The sequence below is a fragment of the Acartia tonsa genome, chromosome 1, assembly GCF_053477335.1.
Source record: "Acartia tonsa isolate MP-2025a chromosome 1, ASM5347733v1, whole genome shotgun sequence".
NCBI lineage: Eukaryota > Metazoa > Arthropoda > Copepoda > Calanoida > Acartiidae > Acartia > Acartia tonsa.
In genome coordinates this window covers 51526661-51537036 of record NC_137260.1, presented here as the reverse complement: position 1 = coordinate 51537036, position 10376 = coordinate 51526661, and the positions used below count along the sequence as shown (strand labels likewise).

Sequence of the window (10376 nt, the reverse complement as noted above, 5' to 3'; positions counted from 1 at the left end):
ATTATACCTTGTTGTTTTAGGAATCAGATGAATAAGAAAATTATACCTTACAAAAATTATTGTCAAAAAGTTTTAAGTAATCGTGTTTAAATGGTACAGTTAAAGGAATCATCATGTAAAGTTTGAAATCATGAGGACATATATAATACCCAAATTAACGAAATAGCTATCAGTTACTGACGGGCGTACCGAGATACCCTAATTATAAATAAGCTTCGATTTTTTAACAAGCCTTGTGTTTTGTTCGTCTGTGTTGCAATCATTGCAACCCCGTTTACGAAGCTTATACTAATACACTGTAATTTACATAGTTTAGAAATATACGTGATTGTAACAAGCATCAGATAATTAAGTCGTGAAGTAATTAACATTAGATGCTATAATCGGTCATAGGAATCACAGACCCTAAATATTTGCGACTTCGGCTAATGTAATTAAAACTGAAGGTCACATCTACATATGTAAATGTCCTACTTTTGTAACAAAGCATTTGGTGAGACTAACCAATTATCAATTATCCAATAATTTTTACTTAATATATTCATTATTTTATGTCATAATATTTTTGATAGAAATCAATTATCTTTATCGAAGGCCAGACAAAAAAATGGTCCAATTATTTTTCTTTTGTTTAAAATTAATTGGATTTGTACATTTGAGCTGTACAGTAGGATATATAAGTTGAAAGGAATTTTAATGTTAGAGGGAGATTTGAAATCTGCATCAAATTTTAAGGATTTTTTATAAAATTGTTTTTTTTGTATAATTATTTATCTAAAAGCGGAAATACAGTTTAAGTTCATAAATTTTGACCAATAGGGTAGGTGGATTGGAAACTACCTGCGCTCTAATTGGTTGAATGATGTGCGACACTTAAGCTTCTCCTATCAGAGCGAAGATAATTTTCAATCCACCAATCACAGATGTCAAAATTAATTATCTTAAATTGTATTTCCGCTTTTGGATAAAGAATTATACAAAAAACGAATTTTATAAAAAAAAATCCTTAAAATTTGATGCAGATTTCAAATCTCCCTCTAACATTAAAATTCTTTCCAACAGTGTACAGTAACGGTATCTATTATTTTCATTCGTGCAGCTACTCTATAATTAGTGTATGTCCATTTTCTCAGCACGTAGAGCTCCTAGAGGCCTGGTTATTGTTAATAAGATAACCCTGGCAGTTGTAACTGTGTCAGTCTAACTGTAGTTGCGGCCAGTACGTTACCTGTGCTTTTTATCATCAGCATTGCCGTTTATTTCTTGTTAGAACATAGGCCAATTGCTTAATGGTTCTACAATCTTCTTAGAATTGGGCATGATTTGAAATGTTTTTTTTTCTTATCTTCCAGTTCACGAAGGAGTTCCCTTCACCAGGTTAATTTTTTGTTTGCCCGGTTTTCTCATTCCTTTAGGATTAGATCACCATGATATTCCCTAAGCGTATGCCCCCAACCATCTCCATTTTCTTCGTTTGTTTTGTCAGTTGGATGCATGTATAACATATCACTGAGCTATTTACCTTTTATTTTACTGTTAAAGTCTCAATGAAGAAAGTTTTCGCCTTCAGAAAATCTAAAATCCATTACAGGGACGACAGACAATCACATTTATATTATGTGCTGCTATTATAATTTAAAGCTTATATATAGCATAGTATATTTGAATCTTATTGTGTAGAGAGTATTTTTTTATTATTTTAAAAAATCATTAGATTAGGAACAACGTTGCTTTTATTCAGGGAGAGAATATTTACTGCTAACCGGTTTCTATTTATCTAAAATATCGATGCTTATGTATTGATTCAAGTTGCTCCTTTGTGAATGTTATTCTTAAATTACTTTGTCCAACCGAACGTTTCCACAGGACTCATAGCCGGCGTTACTACACTGAAATGCTACACCGATCGTAATATCGGTTTAAACGGGCTGATTTAATCCTACTTTTTGCAGATATTTTTCTTTTATATACGTATTTAAGATATTAAAACATATCTTAAGTTTAGTTTCTATAATTTTACTTACCCATTAATTGAATAGCCCTTAAAAATGCGCGCAAATATCTGTCATAGAGGTAGAAGAATACTTTTAACAGGTTAGAATTCTTCACTTCCCTCCGTCCATTCCCTTTAGTCTCCCTCCCCCACTTGCGTTTAAACTTACGCTACCGCGCCGCGCACTCAGTGATCTTGTGCATAGAAAACATTAAAAACCACAGAAAATATTTCAAACAAATAGTATGGGATAGGGGGAGTTTGTTGTTGCGTTAAATCAGCTGATCAAACAAACATGATAATAGTTAGTTAAAATATTAAAATAAACTAGAATGTGAAAAATAATACTTGTGAAATAAAATAATATAATTGAGATGGCTAGTGAAAATGCCACTGAGTTACATGAAAATGTTGCTGGTGATAGAAATGGTACAAACAATACTACTCACGTTAATATAGGTGTGCAGGGGGATTTTTAATTTAAACCTTTTATTCAAGACTAAATTACAAATATTGAAATAATCTTTTTTCTCGTATTCATTCGAATCCGGTGGATAGGAACCGGTTCTCATCCATACGAAAAAACTATGTCTAGCATCGTACAATAAAAAAAAATGTACAATCAATTCGGCACCACGGGGCTAAATTAATTGTTCATTCTATATCCACGGAAAGCCGTTTATAATACGATGCGAGAAATAACTATTCTTTATTTAAAAATTTTACCAGAAATTAAATGTTTAAAAACAAGGATGACAAGAATATTTAAACGGAACACGGTATAATTTGGTGCAATTATTTTTTTAGTTCGTAATGTTATTCATATACAATGCACTTCGATAGTAATCACTAGAAGTTGTATAAAAATGACATTTTTATAATGAATCTAACAGCATAGCTTCCAATTGATTGTATTTTTAATATATGATAAAAAATACATAGATCTAAAAAGGACAATTTTGTAAGGTTCAACCACCACTGCAAATGCTTCCAATGATGGACACATTGATCACGATGGTGATGATGAAGATATTTATAATGAATTTGACCAAGAATGGAATCAGGTAAAATTTCAAATTTCTACCCTGTCTTGTTTACCCCATCCCAGACAAAATAAAATCTTGCCATATTGAAACCTTAAGATATGTTAAAACCCTAGGTAGAAGGTCCATCAGCTTTTTTATGTAGGTGTTTACAGAATACTTTAATTGCCTGACGTTTCTCTGAAAGATCTAACTGTAAATTGCAGGTTTCTGGACAAAGGAAACCTCCATGAATTACGTATTTAAAAGTGTGGATCTACTGCAGTTCACGGTGAAATATTGCGGGTAAGCAATATTTCCAAAAATCTATTAATTTTAAAGGCTGTTAGCTGCCAAACGGCTGAACGTACAGATCATACCCGCACGCCATTTTAAGCGGCATATGAAGGCCTACAAATAATCTGAAATAGCCAAGATCCAATTATGCACAGGGAAAGTTTTTCGAAGAAAAAACGCGTAAAATAGGTCTTTTTCGCGCATTTCTCTGCTTTGCGAGATAATTATGCATTATTACTTTATGGCTATTCCAGATTATTTGTAGGCCTTCTTATGCCGCTTAAAACAGTGTGCGGGCATGATCTGTACGTTCAGCCGTTTGGCATCTAGCAGCCTTTAACATTCATAGATTTTTGTAAATAATGCTTACCAGCAATATTTTACCGTGAACTGCAGTAGATCCAAAAGTGTAAACTTATCTAAATAGATTAATAGTAGATTTTTTACATATATAATTAATTATAATTGAAAATTAATTTTAAGGAAATGTTATAAAAGAATTAAATCATATATATAATGAATTACACATGTTAACTTTTACGAGGCTTAGTTTTAAATTTTTATACAATTTTTAAAAGCGTAGCTTTTCTTTAATTAGGGTCCGGTCCATACGTCTGTACGTTACGGACAGTTAACAGTTAAATTTTTACAGGTTAAATTTGTCCTATCGATTCCAAACTTTGCATGGTGAATCCTGTAGTAGTAAGGTACAATTTAGAAAGCGTAGCATCTCTATAATCGTTACCAGAAGGTCCGTACGAGTACTGATTCCTAGGACAACAAAGTACAATGTTATTAGTAAAGCATCTCTATAATCAAGTCTTAAAAATGTAAGTATATCCTCAAACAATATCCTGTATTTCATCAGTTTTTCAACTTTACTTAAATTTTCTTTTCGACTTTTTAAATTTATATTCTGATTATTCATTTCTGAGACTCTACAAGTGTTAATGTTCGTTTGTCCTACCGTTTCAGATCTTCGCTTTTATGGATGTTGTCATCCTTGTTATGTAAGCTATTGACTTCGCCCCCAGCCTCTAGGAGCTTTGCATTAAATTAGAAAAGGAAGCCATACCTGACTAATCGGTCCTGCAAAGTAATACTAATTCTGATGTATTTTTTTCAGATTGAGGATTCATTGGTGGATATGAAAAAAGATTTACACGGAACAACGAAAAATCATCAATATTCAACGAGGAAAATATCTTTTACAATTTATTTTTAATTATGAATTCAGATAGACGGACAACATGACTTAAATAAAAGATGCTCATTTGGTTTAGTAATCTTCACAAGAAGAAATGAAGCCAACCATTTGAGAATGAAAACTAAAATCATCATTCTATCTCTAATTACAGCCGAGTAAATCACATTTCACACAATAGTATCGCCAGATATTTATTCTAGGATGCTAGGGGCGAAGCCTCTAATGCATCAAAATGTCAATAAACTTTCTTTTAAAATTGTTGTTAAACTCTCCAACATTGTTGAGTTTAATTAGTGCAATGTCATACTTTTTTTGTTGCATTATCCTTACTAAACAAGGACAATTACGTCCATCAGAAGCGAGGCTAAATCTTTACCAATAGTTTTTTCTACAGAAGGGGTAATTATGCGTATCATAATTGGGGCTGTGCATCAATTTATCGTCCATTGTTAGTCCTATACCTCAAGATTCCTACTTTCTTGAATAATCCTTATAAAAAAGTAGCAGGATCTGTGTGTACCGAACGACCCTGATGACCACAGAACCGATATGATTCTCCTTCTCTTCCAGGGAAGCTTCTCATAGATCCTGGGAAGGTTTATAGCTATTTGGGGGTAGGATTCCACCCTCTTAATAAGAGAAATTGCCCCAAGAAAAAATGTCTTCCCCCCTCCGATTTTTTAAAAACTTTAATTGAAAGTGGGAGGTCGACTCCCTCCCCCTCCCTAGTGGACTCTAGGGGCATAGCCGCTAGTACAAGATATTTATTTTGCAGAGAGAGGAATCTATTACAGGCCTATGATTCACAGGTGACACAGTAGTTTTTCATAGCTGATCTTCTTTATATCTTGGGTGTGTCCTACAGTCTGAACGTACTTTGTTTTCCGTGATAGACATTTATCTTCTTGTTTAGTGTCAGATTGAGCAAAAGATAAAAATACAATTGCTTGAAACTGTTTTTGATTCAAGCAAAGAATGTTCTTTAAAGCTTTTTTTACCTTTCTCTATGAGTCTGTATGTCTGTTTCTTAAGTATATTTTTTATTGAGAATGAAATATAAAACAAAACCTATCAGCATAATAGAAGCTGTTATTAATTAAGGCAAAGTGTGATAGATCAAAAAAGTTTTTTTTAAACTTTATTTGGCAACGTAATCCATTAACAACAAAAATTTAAATAAAAAGATTTATATAACTTGCTTTTTACTAAAAGATATTCAAATCTAAATATAAATATTGAATATTTTAAATATTGGCTATGCAAAAAATGTCATATTTTGCAAATATGATATTTTTAGTCATCTAAAAATATTGTTACTACAAATTCTATATTTAAATATAGCGAAAAGAAAAATGTACAAATACTTTGTAAATAAGTCATCATAATAAATCAGTTTTTTTTAGCGCAGTTACTCAATGATTAGAATAGTTCTTATGTTCCTATAAACATTTTTATAAACGTTACTATTATTACTCCTAACACAAAACGAATTTAAAGACAAATTACGGCTCAAAAATTGCGTATTACTCCTAACAGAAAACGAATTTAAAGACAAATTACGGCTAAAAAATTGCGTATTTATACGAAACAATCTTTCGAGAAGGGAGGGTAAAGTGTGGTCCATCTTAGACAACTTTAACTGTCCTTTAGGAAATTTTGACGACAGCTGTCTAATATTAGATATACTTATCCTTGTTTTCCAAATGAAAAGTTTTCTTGCATTAATGATATCACAAAATGTGTTGATTAAAATTCAAATTTTTAGACCAAAAATGTAAAAACAAAATGACACAAACAAAGTTTATGAATATTGTATTAATATATTTAAGCAAGAGTATCAAAGTACTCTTATTGTGTAGTTTAACCAATTTCCATGACTGTATCTATGACTTTAACATTTCCTTTTTTTCACATTACTTCTCAAAAAATTATTCGGGACAATTGGCGCTTTCTCACAAAGTTCCTGTCGAGAACTGAAACTCCTCAACCAATTATTTTTTTATAACAAAGGGAAAATAGGAGGGAAGGGAACCTATCTCTGAAGTAACCGTGCGGGGCCCGGGCTACCCAGTATCCAATATAACATAAGGGATGGTTGGATTTTGGAGCTCAAAAGTCACATTAAGGGAAAACGCCCCAATTTGATTAAGACTAGCTTTTCCTGTGATGTCATGAATATTATTATGGTCATATAAAAAAGGAAACTTAAAGTACGTCTACAAACTTTTTGGATAACAAACCAAAAAGCATTTCTTTACAAGTTATCTCCAGATATACAATTACTTCGTACTCAAAACTAAAACTAATATTTATTAGTTCATGTTTTTTTATTATCGTTGTTTTCTTAAAATTGCTAGAGATATATCTTTACCTGGATTTAAAAGTCTGATACCAACTCCAAAGCATTTCTGAAGAGCACAATTCCATCGGTTTACCATTACAGATATATTCTAAATTAAACAGAAAAATATTAATACTTTACATTAAAGGATTTGTCATTCAGTTGATAATGCTGTCGTCGGTAATGTCGGTAAAATACAGGGATCTTAGGGGATAGGACAATGAACGATAAATTGACACTTGCATCTGTAAAGATGACCAATAATAGGACCTATCATTCTTTTCATAATATTTTTTCCTTTGTTAGGATTATCTGCCGCCTTACAGTGAAGTATATTTAGAATGGTTAAAACAGCAACCTAATAAAAGGTAAATATTACAATAATAAATTAATGCTTTCGATCCCAGAAAGCATCACCCAAAAAGCCAATATTTTAAACATATTTTGGTTTCAACAAGACATTACATTACATGTCACAGAGTATTATTTCTCATTGATTTTGCACCTTAGTCATTATTCTCTATCTTACTCTAGCTGTGTTGGATTTGTTTATACTTGAGATGAGAATCATAAATGTGCAAAAATAGTTTTGTATCGCATCGTATTATTGACATCTTTCCCTGGATATTGAAACGAAAAATAATTAATACCAGTTTTTTTAAGGCCAGAGAGGAAAATTGTCTGTAATACGATGCTATACATGATTTTTCAGTATGGCTGAGAACTGGTTTTAATCTAGCGGATAGTGATTGGTTTCGAAGCCATACTGGAAAAGGCAATACAAACCTTAAACCATTCAATTTGATATTCTAGATAAGCTTTTTACCCGAATATTTTGTTTAGAGAATGGGACCGATGGTTGGTTATGGGCATTATAGGATTTCTTGTAGGAGTAACAGGTAACTCAATTTTTTTGGAAGGTAGTGTCAATAAATCTATTTTAGAAGCAAATCTACATTATAAGTGTAGTAAGAAGATCAGTTGAAATTGGCTATTGAGGCAATAAATAAACTGCTTGGGTCATTTTAGACATATACAGTCGGTTTTCAATAGCAAAAAAATCTAAATTAATGTAAAGCAATCTTATTTATTAAGCTTCGCAACGTATAGTTTACTTGATTTGAAAATTAATTTTTAATAAACTATATATATTTCTTGACAGTTAATAACAGAATACATTATATACAATTAAATGTATGGCGTCGTTTTTATACAGTTTATACGCTTTAAGCATTATGTCATATCTATAATACAAAGTAGAACGATATCTGTCTGTCTGTTTGTACCGAAGGATCTCGCTAACCGCTGAACCGATCGGGTTCTTGTTTACAGGGTAGCTTCTCATATGTCCCGAGAAGGTTTATAACTATTTTATTGGGGGTTGGGACATCCCCCAACCCCCCAAAAGATGAAAAATACCCCCCCCCCCCCCCAAAAAAAAAAAAAAAAAAATTCTCATAATTTGAAATACGAAAAATTAGTTTGATCAAACCTCTTGGGGCTAAGCCCCTAGAGGCTAGGGGCGAATCCGCTAGTAGTTTTAAACAATATGAAACTCGTTCATGCGTAAATACATTTGAATACCTATTTACTGATATGTTCAATTTATAGAGAGGTTTTTCAACTAATAAGGCATACAATTTACGTCACAATCAAACAATTCTGACCCAAATATTGTACATATCCCATCAATTTTCATTTAACCTATTTTTGGTGATTGGTGATTATAAAGAATTTAATAAGAAATATTATTTGATTTTAATGGCTTTATGAATATTTAAAATCTTTTTCTTTGTAATGAATTTTGTATACCTATGTTTTTATTTGCGTTCTTGTCTATTCTTGTTATCCCAATTGGTTTTATATTTAAAATTCCTTTTGGTAATAAGTGCCTCAAATTAGTTATAAACCTTCCCAGGACCTATGAGAGAAGTTCGCTCTAAAAAAAGAAATCAGCCCTGCGGTGCAAACAGACTCCTAGATATCCTGTTACTTTTATAAAAGGATAATTCAACCTCCAAAAATAACATATTTAACTTCTTTTCCCCCTCCAGATTGTTTTCAATTTAAATCCCGTGCTGGCTTCTGTTGACTAATACGCACAGAAAATAAAAAATCTGAGTGCTCTTCCGGGGTGGCTGATCGGGTTGCATCATAATCTTTAGTGCAGAATAGTTTGTTGATGATCTAACATTAGAAAACAATGTCATAGTCTCTTCAACACAATTTATAAAATTGCAATGCACAATAGAGGTATTAGTTTAGAATGTTATTGTTCATATAAATATTTTTGCAAAGAAATTACTTTTAAATTTATGTGTTGGTTAGTTGGTCGTTTTATCAAAATATCAGTTCAGGGGAGGGTGATAAAGTGGTAAGATGTCTGTTCGTCGATCAGCCAAGAATTAAAAACTTACAAATAAGCACACATGCTTTCAGTAAGAAAAATAGAGCTCCATTAGAAAGGAGAAAAAAAGTTGGTTCCTAGTAAGTTGGAATAACAGGAAACTGAATTTAACAAGGGTCTAGTTTTAAAGAAATTAATGAAAAAAATAACAAAAACCATATGGAAGAAAAAATGTTCTTTTATGTTTATTTCTTTGAATGCATAAAAAGCTGGCTTTGAATAAGTAAGACAGGAAATAAAAAATATTGAGTAAGTGGAAGGGTAATGAACATTTAGATTATAAAACAAGAACGATATCGCATAATACTACCTTCTCTTTTTTCTGTGTTTTAGCATTTCATAACTAGAATTATTTTTTTTTCATTTGTCTTTTAAATTGTTATGTGAAGCTTTTTATAAGAGCCTATAAAAATGACGTCATACTGGCCTACCATTGGTCAATTAAAAAGTATACTAGCCTGCCATTGGTAATTTAGTCTGTGTATTACATATCATTGGTAATTTGTATTGTATGATGTCATTTTTTATAGGCACTATAAAGAGCTTCTTATATGTTGAAAACGTTGACGACTGTAGCAAAACATTTACCCTATAAGAACAACACTGACATACTAATAACCTAAGCAACATTCAAAGTCAAACCTATATATAGAGTAACTTTACACTAAAGCGGATTATCCAGAGATCTTGGTGATAAGACAATGACCGATAAATTGATGTATATCCCCAATGATGTAACACAAAATTTCCCTTCTGTAGATTAAAATGTAGAAACGTTTGAACTCTCAACTTAATGAATCAACCAATCTAATTCACCAATTTCATCCCATTGTCCCCTTCTCTCTCAGATTATCTGTAATTCTTTTGCAAAAGTTGGTGAATCATATTTTTCCTGAATGAAAAGTCGAGTTAAAAAATTATAGAACAATTTTTTTGCTTTAAATACAAAGCTACTCTATAACTCACTGCACATGTAGCTCATCTATTGACGGGGAAATGTGATTTTCTAAGCTGGCTATTTTTGTGTAGGCTTTACTTGAAAATGAGCATTGGTTTTAATTGTCCCTCCATTCATAGAGCCCTAAGAAAATTGGATTATTTTTACATAG

General features: G+C 31.7%; 2 protein-coding genes across 2 annotated transcripts in view; both read left to right on the top strand.

Annotated features, from left to right (window-relative positions):
• Positions 1-10376, top strand: part of Ack-like (activated Cdc42 kinase-like) — a 178206-nt gene that overhangs the window by 18469 nt on the left and 149361 nt on the right. The gene's annotated exons all lie outside the window — the stretch shown is intronic.
• Positions 2194-10376, top strand: part of LOC145330780 (chloride channel protein C-like) — a 43174-nt gene continuing 34991 nt past the window's right edge. Inside the window, exons 1-6 of the mRNA XM_080175449.1 lie at positions 2194-2452; positions 2960-3057; positions 4439-4509; positions 5295-5328; positions 7167-7228; positions 7704-7759. Of these exons, the coding sequence (XP_080031575.1) occupies positions 2368-2452; positions 2960-3057; positions 4439-4509; positions 5295-5328; positions 7167-7228; positions 7704-7759 (406 nt within the window). The 5' untranslated portion in view covers positions 2194-2367. The remainder of the gene's footprint in view (positions 2453-2959; positions 3058-4438; positions 4510-5294; positions 5329-7166; positions 7229-7703; positions 7760-10376) is intronic.